General features: G+C 41.3%; 1 protein-coding gene across 1 annotated transcript in view; it reads left to right on the top strand.

The window, feature by feature from the left end:
• Positions 1 to 205: 205 nt before the first annotated feature.
• The window catches only part of LOC310856512 (uncharacterized protein), a gene marked incomplete at both ends in the record, with an annotated part of 43,435 nt that continues 22,528 nt past the window's right edge, over positions 206 to 21,112 (top strand). Inside the window, 5 exons of the mRNA XM_083761984.1 lie at positions 206 to 692; positions 2,470 to 2,618; positions 3,564 to 3,637; positions 18,278 to 18,346; positions 19,622 to 19,916. Coding sequence (XP_083618110.1) covers positions 206 to 692; positions 2,470 to 2,618; positions 3,564 to 3,637; positions 18,278 to 18,346; positions 19,622 to 19,916 — 1,074 coding nt within the window. The remainder of the gene's footprint in view (positions 693 to 2,469; positions 2,619 to 3,563; positions 3,638 to 18,277; positions 18,347 to 19,621; positions 19,917 to 21,112) is intronic.

The raw sequence follows: 21,112 nt of genomic DNA, 5'->3' as shown, positions 1-21,112 counted from the left end.
GACAACTGCACAGACGCTTGCAGACAAATGGGGAGCTCATACTACCTTCGAATTAGACCCTACAAGAGTAAGAAGAAAGAAACGTCATTTTGACGAGCTGTGTGAAGATGAGCGACTATCCGATGCAGAAAGCTATTTCAGAGTAAATATTTTCAATGACAATCTGGACATAATAATCAACCAGCTGTCCCACAGATTCCGTAGTATGCGCGAGACCTCTCTCATGTTTGAGGCTCTGCACCCCATGACCCTCCAGCATGCAGGAGACGATGAGCTATATGAGAAGGCAAAACATCTATCTGACCACTACAACAGGGACCTAGCAAATGACTTTGCCACTCAACTCCTGTCATTCAGGGTCTGTTTTAAACAAGAGATCGCTAAGGAGTCGTCAGTGTTCCAGCTTGCAAAAATGCTGTTTGTGGATCATCAGTCCATAACTTCCTCGTTCACTGAGGTGTGTACTGCCATGCTGTTATTCCTGACGTTACCTGTGACCGTGGCGACAGCCGAGCGATCCTTTTCTAAATTAAAACGTATTAAGACCTACCTGCGGAGCACCATGGGGCAGGCGAGACTGAGTGGGCTTGCAATCCTGTCCATTGAAAACACCAGAGCCCGGGAGTTGGACATTAAAGACATTGTCGATGATTTTGCACAATGCAAGGCTCGTCGTATGCCATTTCAAATAGGTGAGTAAACTGCCCTTTTCTTACTCTAGTCTAAAATAGTATTTATTATCTGTCTGCTTTATATACCGCCGCGGCCTCACGGCCCGCACCGCGTCAGTGCGGAGAACACTCTCCGTGGTGCTGAAACGTTTTCTCCTGTTGTATTCCACTATTCCAGGAATTTCCAGAATTGTGTGTGAGAGATGGGATCATAGGAGAGAGAGATGGGAGAGAGACCTGCATGACCCAGCTTGGCTTCACTGTCCTTCACAGTAGAAGAGAAGACAAACGCGATTTGATCATTCTTTATTTTTTTATGATTATGACCCTCCATGCTCCGTGACTTTAAGTTGATGGACACATATAGGCTAATAGGCCGCCTAATTACTATATATGAATGTCTATTCTGTTTCAACATTCAATGGACCTTTCTGGCAAACACATAGGCCTAGAATAGATATATCATAGAGTCATGATAGACCTATGGGCTATATATTTGTACAGTTTTGGAGTGGACCATTAAACGATTTTCAGTGTGTACATACTTATTGAAGCGTTCTTAACGCGCGTGTTGCGCACACGTGGGAGGAGGGAGGGATGTCTCGACTCCCGGGTGCCGGGTGGTGTGTGTGTGTGTGTGTGGGGGGGGGAGCTGTCAATCTCGCCTCAGGGCCCGTGGGGCATTCCAGCCGCCACTGACCAGGAGACCAACATTCCTGATAAGATCACAGAAGACCTAAACGGTAGTCTCACAGTTCTGCATGACTGAAACATCTCCTGAGATCGATTCAGTGTGGGACCTTATTTTTCTGTGTTTTTACAAGTGTACTCTGTGTGCTCACCACGTGGCCCACGTGGCGAGCACTTTATATTTGAAATCTGATTGTTTATACACGTTCTCTCAAAGTGTTCACTATACTCAATGTATATACACCACATGAATGTCAACAGAATGAGGATGAATACTTAAATAGATTAGCTTTTATTAACTCTTTTATTTCTGATAATCACTCTACTAGTGTTTATGTCTGTGGTGATCTGAATGCAGACATATCTGACAGACATTCATTGTTTGCTAAACATATGATCCATTTCTGTGAGGAAAATAACCTTATATTATCCAGTCGGGTGCTCTTACCGGCAGATAGCTTTTCTTATATAAGTGAAGCCTGGCACTCAACATCTTGGCTTGACCACTGTAGAAGCACCGCTGATGCTCACTCTATTATACAATCTATGCAGATTGACTATGAGGCATCTATGGCAGACCATGTGCCTGTGATATTAGTGCTTGATGTGGACAGTCTCCCTGAGTTGTCCCAACATGTAGATAGCATCAGTAAGGGGAAGATAGATTGGTCTAAACTCACTAATGATGATCTCTTGGCTTATTATGAGAGAACTGATGTTGCGCTGAGCGATGTAGTTTTGCCCTATGATGCAATTTTATGTGCTAATGTCAATTGTAATATAAATTCTCACAACGAGGACCTTTGTACCCTATATGAATCTATTGTGGGGGCTATGTATGAGGCTAGTAGACCCTTTCTTTCTTTTCATAATAAGAATAAAAATATTAAGCCTGGCTGGAATAAGCATGTGGCTGCACATCATGCAGAGGCAAAGAGGGCCTATAAGGCTTGGGTACTAGCAGGTCGGCCCAGACAGGGACCTCTCCTGGACCATAAAAAGCAAACTAATGCCAGGTATAAATATGCAATACGCTTCGTTAGCAAGCAGGAAGCGACGATGAGAGCGGACTCTATGGCTGAAAAGCTCCTTGACCATAATGCTACAGGGTTCTGGAAGGAGGTGAGAGCTCTGAACAGAAATAACACTCCTTTGCCATGCAGCATGGAGGGTGTCTCTGGTGTGGACAATATCGCAGAGGTGTGGAGGCAGCACTACTCTGATATATTCAACTGCGTTAAGAGTGACCCCTATGAAGTGGGAATTATGCATGACAGTGACGCTGTTGGTGTCACAGCCAATGAGGTTCTCCAAGCTATAACGCAGCTATCTGACAACAAAGCTAGCGGCTCAGATCAAATCACTGCAGAGCATCTTAAACATGCCAGCCCTAAGGTTGCGGTTCTACTAGCCATATGTCTCACTGGTCTCATGACACATGGATTACTGCCACACTCTATGTTGTCTGTCACTCTGGTACCAGTTATCAAGGACAAGGCAGGAAAAGTGGGGAGCTTGGATAATTATAGGCCTATTGCTCTTGCCAGTGTATTGTCCAAGGTCCTTGAAAGGATCCTATTAGTTCGTTTAGGCTCCTTTTTTAATACTACTGACAATCAGTTTGGGTTTAAGGCTAAACATGGTACTGACCTCTGCATTTATGCCTTAAAGGAAGTGGTCGATAACTACAAAAGCCATAATTCTTCTGTTATAGTTGGTTTTATTGATGCTTCCCGTGCCTTTGACAGGGTCTGTCATCGGAAGCTGTTCCTAAAACTGAGGGAAAGGGGGGTGCCTGACAGCATCATAAGAATCCTGGCATACTGGTATGCTAACCAGAGCATGCAGGTTAGATGGGGAAGTGGGGTCTCGGCTCCGTTTACTGTAGGTAATGGGGTCCGGCAGGGGGGGTTACTCTCCCCAGCCCTATTTAATCTTTATATGAATGACCTCTCTGTTCAGCTGAATAACTGTAACACAGGGTGTATGATTGGAAACTCTCTGGTAAACAATCTGATGTACGCTGATGACTTGGCAATACTCTCTCCCAGTAGTGCTGGCTTTCAACAGCTGCTAAATGTATGCTCCGAATATGGGGTAGCATATGATATTAAATATAATGCCAAAAAGAGCGTAGTAATGTTCTGCAGGACGAAAGGGGATAAAGACCTCTCCTTTCCCTCCTTTTATTTATCTGATCAGGTGTTATCCATTTGCAGTAAAGCCAAGTATCTGGGACATGTGATAACTGACCAACTGTCTGATGATGAGGATCTGTATAGGCAGCGCCGTATACTGTATGCTCAGGCAAACATGCTGGGGAGGAAATTCCGCTCATGTTCACCTGAGGTTAAAGTTAATCTTTTTAGAGCATACTGTACTCCCCTCTATACCGCCCCCTTGTGGGTGAAATTTAAGAAAGCAAGTTTGTATAAACTGCAGGTTGCCTATAATGACTGCATGCGTATATTATTGAACAAACCAAGGTGGAGCAGTGCAAGTGAGTTATTCTGTAGTGTGGGAGTTTACACCTTTCATGCATTACTGAGACACTTGATGTATAAATTTATGTGTCGGCTCAATGAGTCTAGAAACTGCATAATTATGCTGCTATGTAACCCCAGCCTCAGTAGCACCAGGTACCGGTCTGCTTTCTGGAAGCACTGGTATGAATGTTTATTGTAAAAATGATGTTTTTATGGGTTAGGGGTGTTTCTTCTCTGTATGTACTGTTTTATGTTGTCTGTTGTTATTGGACCCTGAGTCTGAACAAATAAAGTTGATTGATTGTAAATGTAGCGATCGTGTAAAACAGGCTGCAGTTGCACCTGAACCATAGCCTGGCCGGGGTCCACCTATGGCATAGGCAGCTCCCGGCAGGATCCGCCGGGAGAATGTAGACGCAGCTGTGCGACTTGAGACTAATTAATTAGAGCGACAGAGAGAGAGAGGAATGTGTGTGTGTGTGTGTGTGTGTGTACGTCAATATAACAAAGGCGAAGACGATCAGAAATCAGCAAAAAGTAACACACATACCTGCAGTGTGTAGTTCGATCGGTTTAATGTTGTGTAACACACATACCTGCAGTGTGTAGTGTGATGTTGTGTGTAACACACATACCTGCAGTGTGTAGTGTGATGTTGTGTGTAACACACATACCTGCAGTGTGTAGTGTGATGTTGTGTAGAGTCTCTATCTCTCTCTGGAAGAGGTAGAACATGGACGCCGCAGCAGCAGTGAGGCGCTCCAACACAAACACTCTGACATCAAGTTTCACACGACAAACATCAACACTTTGTTGTTTTTCTAAAACACTCAATATCTCCTCTCCCACCGACGTCATGTGTTCATTTATCTTCAGCCGTACAGACTCCATTTGACACATTTTGAGCTCTTTTAGGAGACGGTTTTCACCACGCGCTGTGTTCACGCCACCATGAAAAAACTCACACTGGCGAAATAACTAGCCTTTCTTTGTTGCCAAAAAAGACACACTCTACTTCCGGAAGTTCTGGGTTCCGGATCAACGTGTTTCACGCATGCGCAATAATGGACCCAGGCACTGTTGCTTTAATGCCTTTTGCCCCCTGGTGGAGGAGATGTTTAACTGTCACTGAAAAATGATAGACAGCTGGATACAGTTACTATTATATTATTATGTTTTAACATATTTTTTTTTTTTTCACTGCACAAGGTGCCCTTTTTTTCACTTGAGCACCTGCCCCTCTAAATGTCTGTGCACGCCCACACCCAACCCACACCATTTGGACCCAGCTGCCCCTCTAAATGTCTGTGCACGCCCACACCCAACACACACCATTTGGACCCAGCTGCCCCTCTAAATGTCTGTGCACGCCCACACCCAACACACACCATTTGGACCCAGCTGCCTACGAGCGACGTCCTTCCCCCACTCCCCCTATGATCCTATGTAGATCAAACTACAAGGACCGTCGGTCTATCCGTCATCCTGACATGTAAAGGATTATAGCACGTATATAGCAAGCTGTGACACTTACATGGAATGGTACAATTGTTTTTGCTTACTTTGCAACTGTCTGTTGTCAAATTGGCTATAGGCTATAGCCTATACCTTGCAGATGGGAGTATGTTTTTATTCAGTGTTCATTGTTATGTTTAGGATGTTGTATTTCAGTTCTTTAAAACCCATTCTGACCGGGCACCCATTTTGGTGTCAGCATCATGTCGTGCTTTAGCTATTTAAAAATAGCAGATCTACAAGCTCATATCGCGCCACCGAGTGGCGCGATACGAGCTTGTAGGTCTGCTATTTTTGAAAAATCGAAGAGCGACTGACATTTTTAGAATCTGATCTCAGGTCAGAATGGGTTCATCAGACCAGTATGTGTGTCCGGCGGAAAACCTCGTATGAATCTGATCTCAGGTCAGAATGGGTTAAAGGATTCTCTGACTGCTGGTTTTGATTGATTGATTGAAATATTTATTAACAGTTTGTAGAATTTACAGTACATTTTAAGCACAAACTCAATACAAAGACTGTCAACTGTGAGTGGACGACCCAATTAAGCATTACACTTGTTTACAACAGGGTCCACATTGTTCAATTCATCAAAACATTTAAAGACATACAAACATTTAGAGACATACAAATAGACATTTCTATGTAGCTAAATTCATCATATGGGAAGCAAAAAAAAGAAAAGATACAATATACAGTGAGGGAAAATGGGGTGGGGGGGGTGGGGGGGATTCAGATTTTACAGAGGCCAGTTTCGAATTGCAGCCATCCGTAGGTGCCCTTTGAGAGCGGTTTTGAAGGAGTCAAGGGATTCACATGTCTTAATGACTGTTGGTAGGGCGTTCCACATTTTGGTGGCATAGGAGCGAAAAGAATTTAGTCCCTTGTTTGTGCCGAATCTGGGTTGTACATGGTTTGTTGCACTCCCTCTGGTGTTGTGGGTGTGGACTTCGTTTACATTAAGGAAGTATTTAGACAGGTACATGGGTATCTTGGTGGTGTATCGAATCTTGTGGACCAGACCCATTGCAAGATGCTGTACTCTGTCGACGACCCTAAGCCATCCCAGTCTGTCAAAGTGGGCAGGGGTGAGGTGGGTTCGGGGGGTGAGGCCAAGTAGGAGCCTGACCAGTTTGTTTTGGGAGGTCTGGAGCCTTGTTTTAAGGGCCTTTGAGGTGCTGTGGTACCAAGAGGTGGATGCATAGTCAAAGAAACCTTGTACGAGGGCTCCTGTTAAGGTCTTCAAGGTGTTTTTGCTGACCAGTGAGGAGATCCTGTAAAGGAATCTTGTTCTTTGATTGACTTTTTTGATTACGTTGGTGGCCATCTTATCACCGGAAAGATTGGCCTCCAGGATGGAACCTAGGTAGGTAATTTGATCTTTTCGTGTGATAATATTGTCACCCACTCTAACCAAGAAGCCATGCCTTGCTGAGATTACTATTTGATGGGTATTTCCATAGTGTACCAAGTTCACATAAATACCGTAGCGTGCACGTGTCCCTGATGCTCGTGCAGTCCCCCAGGGAGGGATTAACCCCCACGCGGGTCTTTTACCACATGGCATGGCAACAATGTGGAGGAACAGGAATACAAAATAAGAATAAATAAAGCTATATTCAGTATTTAAGTCCGACGTCATTTTGTAGTGCTACGTTACGTCCGGGTCCAAGTGGCACCAGCTCCCGTCCGCATCCCATTGTAAATTGAATATCTAAACGCGTGAATCTTTTTACAGTGACGTTATTTTTCAGAAAGGAAGCCATTGAGGGTTAAAATGGGTCTTAATGCTTCCAACTCGAGTGGAATTATTAATGTTTTGTACAAGTGTCCATGACAACAAAAATATATGATGTGGAGACAATAAAGACTATTATTATCATTATTATTGAAGGTGGCAACAGTCCATTTGCTCGGTAAAATATTTCTTGGGTATATTTAGAATGTGTGCAGGCTTGAGTATGTTGAATCTAGTTTGCATTATGAGGATTTATTTGACACAATCAAATAAAATGGCGATAGTATTCCATGTGGGACAGACGGCCTGTCACAGCCAGATTTTGGAGAGCAGCACAGCTTTGTTGTTGCGAGGAAAGCGGTAAAATTAGACTTTCGTGGTTGTTTTCGTCTCAGATTTAGTCCGACGGAGCGTCACAGTATAACTCCATGGGGACACAAAAGCAACACAAAAGTAGGACCCGGAAATATCTCAGGAGGCGGCGCCCACGTCACAGCTAAAATATTGAATAGACAATAACATTTACATAATCAGGCATTGTCGAAGGCCACAGAGGGACTTAAAGGACAACTGTAGTTTTTTTTCAATCAAGGTTCATGTTTTAGGTTGTTATTAGAGAAAGTATAAGATGAGTGTTGTTTTTTTCTTTTCCATTTGCTGCTTTCTTTCGTTTTTGTGATTTTAGCTATTTTTGACATGGGGGCGGGGGCATTCAAACGGGGCCAAATATGTCTTTTTTTTACAAAATGTTATAGCGATTTATTTTTTTATTATTTACCATAGTCTCCCAGGAAATTACATCTGGCTACAAAAGATCACTGAATGTGAAGGGGGTGACAAACTGACCTGTTGAGCCATACAACACTGGCAGCCCCCCTATAGTAACCCCCTTCACATTCAGTAGATCCTGTGATCTTTTGTATCCAGATGTAATTTCCTGGGGTGTAGTAGGACTATAGTAAATAATAATAAAAAAAAAATCACTATCAAATTTGGTAAAAAAAAATACATATTTAGCCCTATGTTCGAATGCCCCCGCCCCCCTGTCAAAAATAGCTAAAATCGCTAAAACGAAAGAAAGCAGCAAATGAAAAATAATTAACAATTCAACATTCATCTTTTACTTTCTCCAATAACAACCTAGAACATGAACCTTGGTTGAAAAAAACTAAAGTTGTCCTTTAAGTTAAAAACCTCTAATGAGGTAGCAGAGCGAATGTGGAGGGGTAGGCTGTTCCAGAGTCTAGGGTCCTGATTGAGGAGGAGGCCTTTACTAAGCTGTGCAACAGCCCTGCCTCTTTGACATATACCTTTGAAGGAGTAGCCTACCACTACAGATGTAGGAGTAGCCTATACAGATATAGGAGTAGCCTACCACTACAGATGTAGGAGTAGCCTACCACTACAGATGTAGGAGTAGCCTACCACTACAGATGTAGGAGTAGCCTACCACTACAGATGTAGGAGTAGCCTACCACTACAGATGTAGGAGTAGCCTACCACTACAGATGTAGGAGTAGCCTAGGTCTAATTAAGTACTGTCACCTCATAGACACATGAAAAACTGGAAAAATACAAAAAATTAGCTTAGTCCAGGATCATTGTAAATTCAGGGGTTGAAAGTCGGGTTTTTGACCCCAGGGGCTCACTGGGGACAGGGAGGAACTCCTTATATGGTCAGCACACTCTAGTAGGGAGGATTATAAAAAATAAAATAAAATAAAAGATATTTGAATTAAGTGAAATCACTGAATATACCTTTAAGTAGCATCTGACGTGTCAAACTAGGGGGTTTTGATGATTCTGAATCCATTGCAACTGTAGCATTGCGCGGAAGCGGGGATTGAACCCGGGGCTCCGACTCGCCAGCGGCCAGACCAACGCGTAACCTACCGTGCCAACAGGGCTGAGCCCGATTGGCAGGGCTGTTGCGGGCTAGGTAGTAGCCTAGGTCTTGGATCAGGTCCAAGACCAACAGATTCAGTAACAGCTTCTATCCCACAGCGGTAGTTGCACTCAATGCTGCTAAAAAATGATCTGTTGCTGCGACACTTTTTAGTTTCTATTATCTATTATCTATTACCTTCTATTATTACTATCTATTATCTTAAGTACAATAAGGGTCTGTTGTGCGATAATAGCTGAAAATTACATGTTTGTGCATTAGTGCTGCTGGGGTTGTGCAATAACAAGAAGTTATGTGTGTTTTTGTTTTATCTTGTACAGTATGTTTTTGTGATATGATGCACTGATTGGTTGGCACTTTTAATTTCGTTGTACACGTTGCAATGACAAATAAAGATCTATCTATCTATCTATCTCTACCACTACAGATTGTCAGGCACACGTGGAAAGGACTCAGGAGCAGGGTTGGGAAGTAACGGATTACATGTAATCCGTTACTGTAATCAGAGTAAAAAAAAAACGTAACTGTAACGTCTTAGAGTACATTTTAAAATGTGTAATCTGGATTACAGTAACGGGGGTGTTGTAACGGGGGTTACATGAGGATTACATTCTCCCCTTCCCCTCATTAATTTGACAAACAAGTTATAAATTATTATAACACCAAACGGAATGGATTGGAGTTGAGCGCAGCGCGCACCTCTCTGACTCTGTGTAAAATCCTCACAGTGGAGGCTGCTGCTGCGTCAGGGCGGTGTTGCCAATTTGCGAGAGAAATAAGCAACCAGGTCTATGGAAACAAGCCCAAAAGAAGCGACTATAAAAGGCCACACGAGCACTTCAAAGCTATATATATCGCCCATTAAACAATGTGCATATTTATATATGTTGGCTATTTGAAAATAGACGATCTACAAGCTCACAACCGTTCTACCATTATTTACAAGCAACTTCAGAAAAATGAGCCCAATGTGGCTTATAATAATCAGACCAGGCAACACTGCAGATATACTAGATAGGAGAGCATATATCGTCACCTTATTAAACAAATTGCCTAAGTCATTTTTTCAAGGTTTTCAGGAAACACAAAAAACTGTGCCAAATGTAGAATATATTATATTTCTTAATTATTTAAATTCCAAAAAATATGAAGAAATATGACTATTGACATACAAATAATGGTGTATGTCAATCATGTAACATGTAAGGATGGAATGACTTAGGCCAATATCTGAACATGCCATTTTAACTTAGGCAATTATAAACCTTATTTAGGCCAAATTACTTCTGCCCTTTTATGTCCAATATATTTGCATCTAAGTTCATATAAATGTATTTGAAATTAAATAATAACGTTCATTTTCAGGATTCTAATTCAGAAATAGCTAAACAATTATTCAGGATTCCAATAAAAAAGAATTGCAATAATTGCAGATCTACGAGCTCAAAACACATCACAGTTTGAGCTGTAGATCAGCTATTGTTTTACTATATGCATTGTGGCCCCAAACCTGCCTTATCCAAAAACTAGAGTTATTATTTTAATATGCAATAAAATTAAGATCTCACAACAGATACAACAGAATAATGTGATAATATGCCACATGCAGTTGAATGCAAGTTGCAAATTGCACACTGCCCACAGGTGAAGTGGTTTGCCATTGATTGCAGTTGGTAATAGGCTAGCACTGTAAAGATGATCATAATCTAATATGATGTATGTAGTTCTTTAGAGATATAGGGCTCCATTTTTGTCACCGCTAAACCCCTTATCCCTAAACTTCTTTGCCTTTTTTTAAACTATTTTGCATAAAAAATTTTAATAGTTAAAATTAATGGCCAGTCTACAAGCTCACAACGTGTCAATGTAGATTGGCTAGTTGAACTATTCAAAAATGTTTTTCAAAATAGTAAAAAAGGCAAAGGGGTTTAGGGATAAGGGGTTTAGGGATAAGGGGTTTAGGATAAGGGGTTTAGCGGTGACGGAAATGGAGCCCCTAGTCTCTTAACTTTGATCTCAAAGTGCACATCAATCACAACCTCAGCCTCAACATTATTATTATAATCAGTCTCCTGACCAGGGGTCATCAACATGTCTGTACACAGCCACATGTGTCTGCAGCCTATTATTATGTATTATTTACAGTGGAAAATGGTGCAGCAAAAACACTTCTATTCAGAAGGATGTATTTGCTACAAAAGCAAATGAGGGCAGTACTGAGCAAATACATTTGCTGAAAAACGATTTCACCGTTGAGAGAAAGTGTTTCCTTCTTTTTTCTTAAGTTTAGGCAGATACAGGCTCTGAGAAAAACAGCAAAGACCCAGAACCTCCATCTGCTCACTGAGCTTACAGACCCAGAACCTCCATCTGCTCACTGAGCTTGATCTTGGTGGTGTAACAATACATAACTATAATAACTCTCCACAATCCTAATCCGTGGAGACCAGTGATCCGCAGCCTGGGCGTCCACAATATCCACTTAGAAGCTTGTTCACCTCTGATCAAAGTTAGTAGCCCTAGCATGGAACTAGGTGTGACGGTGCATTTCTTTAAATCCTGGCATGCTCTTTTTATCGTTATCTAATCACCCATCATGTACGTACATGCACATGATGGTTTTGACTCTTATCTTTCTGTTTCCATTGTCCATTCTCATGCATGACATCACAACTATGCAAGGTCTAAGACTGTCTCTAGGATGTCTCATCAAGATGTCACAAACTATCGAAGCTACCGTACCAAACCAAATAGTTTGGGTTTGATAAGGTAGAACTGGTAGAACTTGATCTCCTCCTGACCTCAAGTAACACTGTCCTCTGAAAAGCAAGCAACCTCTAATAACCGTATGACACGCACCCACTCACCTCTGCACCTAAATGGCCCTTTTCTCATGTTATGTAACGTGTGATGGAAGCACTAACTGTACTGATAAGACCCAATTATTGAAACCACAAATATGGAATCTTTAAAGGAGCATTCAGTGATTTGGGTGATTGGGAAACCCCCCCGGTCCGCCCGGTAACAAGATGTGCACATGCACGCACTACAGTGGGGGGACACGTGACAGGCCAACATAGCAAAAAAATGACTTAGGCCATTAGTTTAATAAGGTGACGATATGATATATTGGATTGGGGATAAATAATGGGTTGCGCAGTCTTCTCTTTTAGGTCAAATACAATGAGGCTTTTTATTTAAAGAGTAGCCTACGGGGTATAAATATAATTGTATAGGGCTGAGTTCTATGTAGACTATATAAATGAGTCTTTACTCTCTAGTCAATGTTTTAAACTCATGCCATGTCTATCTAAATGAGTGTCAGCCAGGAATGACTCTACAGTAATGTAACTGTTCAGAGAGGTCAAATTCTTAATTAAATGACCTTAACCATATTTCAGTTGTCCTTATCTTAATTTCTCAATGGCTCAACATTCTTGTCTATCAATGGTAAAACTTGTATTATCTAATTAAATTGAGTTTTACTTAAAAGTAATCCAAAAGTAACTGAAAGTAACTTGTAGTTACTTTTTAAAGGGAGTAATCGGGATTACGTTACTGACTACATTTTTTAGCAAGTAGCTTGTAACTGTAGGGGATTCCTTTTTAAAAGTAACCCTCCCAGTCAGGATGCAGACACAAAAGTCACTGAAACGGGTTTTAATCCACAAACTTCAAAACAGGCAAGGAGCAGGCAAAAAAATCAAATCAGTAGAAGGCAAAGGTCAAAATCCAAAGGCAGTCAGCGTGGTCTAGAAAAAGCAAACAGAAGTCAGTAAGGCTTGAATATGGCTTGGGTGTGTGGAAGGTCACACAGGATTGCAGGGGATAGAATGCAGGTGGTTCAGAAACACTCCCACTCCCACTCAGACTGTGACACAAGATGACAGGTGTAGGAAATGCACTGGGTTGGAAAGAAGAATCAGCCGAGCCACGGCAGAAACGCTGTGAGTAGGAAGCTATGCTATGTATGTATAACTATGTATGTATGTAATATTATAAAATCTATAATGTCCTATGTACTGTTATTAACCATGTAGCCTATCCTTATTACTTTTCCCGATTGTTTTGAATGCATTTTATTGTATGCATCCATTACAAAAGGTTGGAACTCGCCCTGGCAGAATGGCAGGATGGTTTATGTCATAGAGTGCATATGACTCGAGGCCATACAGTCACTCAAACGGTTAGAAGCATACTGTAAAGTGTAAAGTGTATACCAGGGGTTCTCTTCTCAACGGATCTATATTTATTAACCCACAATCTAATGTTATTCCATTTAATTCACTTGCACAATATGGGACAGTAGTGTTTTCATATAGGCCTACATTTACCTTGCCGATCACTTCGCCTGTGAAATTTTATTGAATAATATTTAGACTGCTGGACAGCTGACAGTATAGGCTCTCTTCACTCTTAACCCATTCTGAACAGGCACGAATTTTGGTGTCAGCATCATGCTATGCTTTAGCTATTGAAAAATAGCAGATCTACAAGCTCGTATCGCGCCACCGAGTGGCGCGATACGAGCTTGTAGGTCTGCTATTTTTGAATAATCGAAGAACGACTGACATTTTTAGAATCTGATCTCAGGTCAGAATGGGTTAATCAGACCAGTGTGTGTGTCCAGTGGAAACCTCGTATGAATCTGATCTCAGGTCAGAATGGGTTAAGCCTGTATATATAGCGCTCCTCCTCAACCATGACACGCTTTGTACAGTTGACATTTCTTTTATAGTTGTCTGATTGCTAGTATTGTTGGCATATGTATACTCTTTTTGTTAAAGATAGCCTTTTTGCATTTGTCTTTGGATTACCCTCACATATCCATGGGAGAATTGATGTACAAATATGACTGTTTAACAGAAATTGTATTGAATATAGAATCAGCGTTTCAGTGGAATAACTTTAAAAGTCCAAAACGTTGAAAACATGGCTGTTACGGTCTAATAGATGGTTGCTGTAGGGTGAAACAAATACAGTACATTTAACTTACTTTGATTACTTTTAAGTAGCCTACTTTTATGTTACTTTTTACTCACAATAATTACATTTGTAAATAAGCATGTTTCATACATCATTTTTTATCTTGTGTTTATTGAGCACCATGTTTGCATTACAGAAAGTGTAGACATAGACAGACAGACAGTGAAAAATAAGAAACAATATTCAATTCTTCCTTTCCATTCTCCTCTTTCTCCCTCTGACAGTCTATTTCATACAATTAATTTATATTAGTGCTTCCCCCGCCCCCCCCCTTTTTCCCATTTTCTTTTCCTACCTTTAAAATATATTTCAAAAGATATGTTTAAAGACGGAGTGCCACGATTATTTCCCACCCTAAAACATGATCATCAGGTAGGCTATTATTATAATATAAGGAGGAAGCACTTTTTCCAAAAAGTGTACAGTATTTGTTAAAATCATGCTTTTATGTGGACACGCCCACCAGTTCATTAAGTATGCCTGGTTTGGAGGCCTGGTGGGTGGTGATGGGTGGGGAATGGGGATCCACCTGAACTTAAGCCGCACCCACAGCTGTATTTGTATTATAAAGGAAGAGGGGTTAGGGGCTCATAATGTTTATTTCATTGGCCCGTTTGACTGTCAAGGGTTTTGATGTATATTTCATACCATACAGAGGAGAATTGTGCACGGCAGACAGACGAGATTCGATGTTCCATGATGTTTATTTCAACGAAGTACAGCACAGCAGTGAAGCATAGCATAATTAAGCTCACGCCAGCCAGCAAAGTGGCTCACGTCTCCCCATGTAGGCTTGCGCCACTGACTGACAACTGATTGTATTCTGAGTCACTACTTTAAGCACTCTACATTGGCGTGGGGGTCGACATTTGTTGCATAATATGTAAAACCAAAGTCTTTGATCCACCTGTCTGTCTCAAACTCCTTTGTTATACAAATAGCCACCGGAGTTCGGCTCCAGGATATATCACCCTGGGAAGCCGACACCCTAGATGCTAATCACCAAAAATAGGTCTACTGCAGAAGGACAGAGCATGTCAATCACACAAGGAAGAAGATCATTGTATAATTATGGAATCCCATATTCTTCATATCCCCCCTTGACCATCACAGATGGTCACCTAAAAATATGGAACCATAATTATCTTAGACCCCCCTTGACCCTCAGCTGAACAATACATTCAAGAAACCAAAAATAACAGCATTACAGTACAGAACTTCCCAAAAATGGTTTTCAAACAGACACCCATACATATATGAATAATGGAAAAATGATTAGTACAGTTAACTGACATTTAAACAAGACATGCCGCTTTCAGCTCCTATTGTTACAAGAGCACTTTTTTATATGCAATAACCTACATGTTTTATTATAAACTCTGCTATTCCAATGCCAATACACAGTAAATACACAATATCAGCCAACACCCGCGGTGATATCCAAAAAGAAAGCATTGACGCGCCAGAGTTTAACTATAATAACACATATCTCTTCATATCTATAGGAAAATACCTCATTGACTCATAATTAGGCTATATGACTCAACTTATCTAATTATACGACAAACACATACCAACATGAGGCCTATTATTATTTCATGTTGAAAACAAACGCGACGTACAATTTGTTAAACAGAGAGAAGGAAAGTCCATCTTTTCTCTGTACGAACAAAGGAAACTTCTTCTGTATGCTGCTCTTTCTAGCCTACCTCGAAATGTTCGTTCAGCTGCACGGATCAAGGTGAGAAAAAGTTCAATGCTGTTTTCGCTGTCCTCGTCCTTATCATCTTCTAGGTGATAAAAGTGAATTCAGATCAGAATTCAGAATGAACGGTTTCGGACAATGGGCAGCTCTCGATAACAGAGCGGCCTACGCCATGCGGTGCGTATTTGTACTGCAACACAACTTCGTTTGGCCTGTGCGCGCTGGCTGAGGAATGAACACTCGAAGGTGAGACAAAGGAAAGAAGAAGATGGCAACATTACAGAGTAGTATAGTTCTATTATATCAGATGGATATCGTTCCATTTGATTTCAAATGTATATGTCTACGTTTGTCTATAGTTCAACATATACTGGGCCTGTATGTTGATTTTATGTGTCGGGTTTTTAATTAGAGAAGTTGACTTAATGGGGATGAATATGCCTAAGGGAGATTTGAAACTGAATAGAGATATTTACCGGAGTAAAGTTAGTTTGATGTTTCTTTGTCAGGCGAAAGGCAGTGCTCCTGTCGTACGCATAAGTGTCAACCGTCCTAATTATGCATAAAGTTCTTATTTATGTTCGAATAAATTTGTGAATGGGTAAAGTCAACAAGGTATTTATGCTATGACATGTGGGGAGACTCTAAAGGTATATAGGACACTATGATTTTAACGTAAGTAAGTAACCTTTAAGCATGCATGAGATCTGGAAACGTACAGCTCTTTTAACAGTGACGGTGAATCACAGAGATGTGGTCAGGTGTGCATGAAGGGAAGAGTGTAGCGTTACGGTCGCCGCAGTAGATTGGTTATTTGTGAGCCTTGGTATTCTAGAGTGTTTAGATATAAATTATGAGTGCTTTCTGCATGTGCTAAAAGAGGAGTTAACTAAAAATAACGAAAGTTACGAATCATTTTATGGATGATTATGGTCAACTTTATCCTTGACATTAGCTGAAGCTAAGAGCTTCAGATGCCAAGTTTGAAAACTGTAACACACTTTGATTCGATGATTATGGGTGCTTTGATAAGCAAAAGGGGTTGGATTCAGCGACTGTATTGTGTTTCAGTGTCAGATTTTTGTAATATGGTTTACCAGTTATGTCAATTTTCATATATGTACGAATGACCGATTTTGTATACATACTGTACTGTTTAATTTGATTCTTTGTGTGTCATGTTTTCTGATGTTCAAGCCAGTCAGTGCAAAAGGGAGGACTACGGTAAATTGTGTTCAATATTCGTTTTATGAGGCAAGGTTGCCTCAAAGGGAGGATATGATGTATATTGGAATCACAATTCACATTAAATATAGCCTAGTATTAGTAATGTTAAACTAGACAGACTAAATTGTTTCACCAGGTTTAAACTAAAGTGGATCTTTGTTCTCTCATGAGTGAGTTAACAAACATGTCTCGACAGACACAGGGGTTCCTGTATGCTAAGTGGATCTAGCTGGCTGATAGCAGCTGGCTGCAGGCAAACACCTATACTGGACATGAGTGACCACTATACCATTTGGGACAGTGGGGGTGGGGAACCTGAGACCACCTTTTGCCATGCATGTCTCTTTGATCTCATTGTTCTAACCTGTATTTAAACCCTACTGAAAATGTAACTTGTGTGTGTTCCTCTGGAAGCCGACAGGCTGAAGGAGCAGGTCCATGGGGCTGGGGCTCCAGCTCCATGGCTGTGCGATGCTGTCTTTGTTTGTACTCTACAATAAAATGGACTTGGAAACTTTCATTTGCCTGTCGGTCGTCGACTCATTCTCCGCATCTTTGCCTGAGTATTTAGTCAAGTTTATGTATGTTTATGGGCTATATATAGTAATATACTTTAGCTCATTTACTTCAGTTTCATTCTCCTAAGAAACCCTAAATACAAGTTAATACACCATTGCACATAGAAACGACTCCAGGGTGTCTAATTAAGTACTGTCGCCTCATAGACACATGAAAAACTGGAAAAATACAAAAATTTAGCTTAGTCCAGGATCATTGTAAATTCAGGGGTTGAAAGTCGGTTTTTTGACCCCAGGGGCTCACTGGGGACAGGGAGGAACTCCTTATATGGTCAGCACACTCTAGTAGGGAGGATTATAAAAAATAAAATTAATAAAAAAGATATTTGAATTAAGTGAAATCACTGAATATACCTTTAAGTAGCATCTGACGTGTCAAACTAGGGGGTTTTGATGATTCTGAATCCATTGCAACTGTAGCATTGCGCGGAAGCGGGGATTGAACCCGGGGCTCCGACTCGCCAGCGGCCAGACCAACGCGTAACCTACCGTGCCAACAGGGCTGAGCCCGATTGGCAGGGCTGTTGCGGGCTGGGTCCAGGCCGGGGGCTATACACAATCATTAGTGTTGCATGAAAAAACACTCATTGGGCTTAAAACAGCCATAGCCATCATCACATTTGGGCAAGTGGCTAATTGTGGCTATTGCCTCATCTATTGCTGATTGATCTAGAATACCACGACAATAGAGGCAATAGCCTGGAGAGACGATTGCTCTATATGACCGTACAGTTTCATATCATTCTGTGAATGATCTCTGGTCTTCCTCCCACAGTCTCAGTGAAACAGAGATGTTACGGAAGGATTTCCTGGTTCTGGTGGCTGTCAGCGTCCTGCTGATATGGTGAGTGACCACACTGTGCGCTCCTGCAATGAACAACCTGTCCTTCACAGTCACTAAAACTATGACAAAACTGAAAAAGAAAAAATATATATATATATGAGTGAGAGAGAGAGAGAGAGAGAGGGAGAGATTAGAGAGAGAGATGTATATTTAGTCAACTACAATCACATGATATTTAGTCGACTAAAACTAGACTCAAACTAAAACATTCCAAATGACAAAAAATGTATTAAAGACTAAATCAAACATGGCTTCCTTAATTTGGTAATATCAAATATACAAACAGAGCTCCTGTACTACCTTTAAACACATCTTCAATATGAGGTTGTTTTATGCTGTTTAAATACTCTTGCTGCTATTTGTCCCAAAGTGACTGCAAAAAAAATATCTATTTGTTTCAAAAATGATTTATACCCTGTATAACATGTATATATAGCGGGGGCACGGTGGCACAGTCGGTAGTGCTGTCGCCTCACAGCTAGAAGGTCCTGGGTTCGATTCCCGCTGGGGCCGTGATCTCTCCTCCGTGTAATCAGCACCCATACCCAAGGCGGGGTTGGCGAAAGGGCCTTTCTGTGTGGAGTTTGCATGTTCTCCCCATGTCCCCTAGGGTAGATACCCTCACAAAAACATGCAGTAATCCTGGTCTCTAAACTGCCTCCCCCTGGCCAGCCGGGGCGCCTGATGGAGGGGAAAGGAACTGGTCGGAATAGTGTGTTCCTTCCACGTGCTACGTACGGCTGGCAAACTCCCCCCTGTCAGGTGAAAAGAAGCAGCTTGGACTCCTCATGCATAGAAGGAAGCATGAGGTCAGTCCGCTGCCCTCCCAGGTTGGCAGAGGAAGTGTAGCGCCCAGGATTACATTAGATAATTGACACTGGGTGAAAAAATGGGTTGCAGAAACGTGGGATAAGAAAAAGATATATATATAAAAAAAAGTGGTGTGCAAAGTTTGCGGAACTTTGAGTATGTTTAGCGCCTCAAAAACGTGATTTGTTGTGGATAAAATAATGCGAATAATAATCATTGCGATTTCAAATGGGCTTCGCACTACTGTGCAGTGCCCAGGCCCCAATAAAACACTATTGTCCACGAAGGGATATTTGTGTTCAGTCTGTTCAAAAACAACAATAAAAAAACAACACATAACCATAAAGCACAAAACAACATATCACCAAGAACACACCTGAGGATCGACAGTCACAGTTGTGCCATAATAAGTCTGGCAGACATTATTATAAGTCAATGAATTAACTGTAAATGCTCTCCCTCCAGGACTATGTATGCAGCCTTCGGCCTGTCTCACCTATCTCACCATCCCTACCAGCCAGTCCTCCTGACGCCCAAACAGACCAACGTGGTTTTCCTGAAGACCCACAAGACGGGCAGCAGCACCATGCAGAACCTGCTGTACCGCTTTGCCGAGCGCCACAACCTGACCGTGGCGTTCCCCAAAAAGGAGTGTGCCAACACATTCTGCTATCCACGCTCCTTCAACACCAAATTCGTCCACCCAGGCACCCTGCCAGCCAACATCATCGCCAACCACATGCGCTTCAACCATGCTGAGGTGCTGAACTTTTAAACTTTTAAACTGTGCTTTCAATGAAAAATTAAGCATGCAAGCAAGCGTGCACGCAGGCATACCTTTGACATTTGGAACCATTTTCATTATGTTTGAGTTTGTATCAGTCCAAGATACAAACATTGTTGTCCATTGTTGACTTTGTCCGGCCAACAAATCGCTTTCAAGCATAATAGTCTGGCAGCTTTAAGTAGAATGCTTTAAGTAGCATGTGACGTGTCAAACTAGGGGGTTCTCATGATTGTCAATCCATTCCAAGCATTTGTGCATGAGCGTTTTGCACAGAATACACAGATATGATGAGGTCAGCACATTTAGGCACATTTGGGCAAGTGGCTATAAGGGACTGTTTGTTGTGCAAAACGAATGCTTGGAATGGATTCAGAATCATGAAAAACACCCTATATGACACGTACGTCAATGACATTTTGATGGTATGGTCACATACTGTATAATCCAGCAGGTGGATTCATGAATGAATGTATGTACAGTATATAGACAATACTTTTAGGCCAATAAAAAAATACCAGGGTGGGGTTATGCATTCCCCATTTTCATTTTCCCAACTTGCATCATTCCCAAGTAGACCGGCGGTGCCTGACGGTAGTTTTATACAATGTCAGGATTGCTTCTCTCGTCTAATCTTGTTATCTTGTTATGATAGTGATATCTTTTGTGTTAGGTGCACAGCACAGTGGCAGGCAAACTTTGTGTTGTCTAAACAACATGGTTCAGTGTTGATTATTGTGACAGCAAATGTAGATTTTAGTTTTAGTCATAGTCTTTTGAATAGTTTCCATGTAGTTGTATTCACACTTTTAGTCACGTGGAATGTTTTAGTGTTAGTCTAGTTTTAGTCGACTAATCTACACGTTTACACGCTGCAACGCGATGTGAGCTTGTAGATCTGCAATTGTCAGCATGCAACCAAGTACACTAGTCCCTTCCTAATATCTTAGCCTAGTTTTTATTTCTTGGCGAAATTGTCAATATATTTAGTCTTAGTTTGAGTCATTATAGCTTAGTTTTCATTTAGTTTCCATTTAGTTTTCATCAGTGAAAAAAGGTAGTCGACGAACATTTGTCTTCATAATATGAGTGGACGAAATCAACACTGCTGTGGTTTTACTGTATATATGATAATAAAAGGTATTGTATGTTTTACTGTATATATGATAAAA

This window comes from Protomyctophum parallelum (genome assembly GCF_964188405.1).
Source record: "Protomyctophum parallelum genome assembly, chromosome: 3".
Taxonomy (NCBI): Eukaryota; Metazoa; Chordata; class Actinopteri; order Myctophiformes; family Myctophidae; genus Protomyctophum; species Protomyctophum parallelum.
The sequence above is the reverse complement of the archived record's forward strand: the minus strand, read 5'-3'. Positions and strand labels throughout refer to the sequence as shown.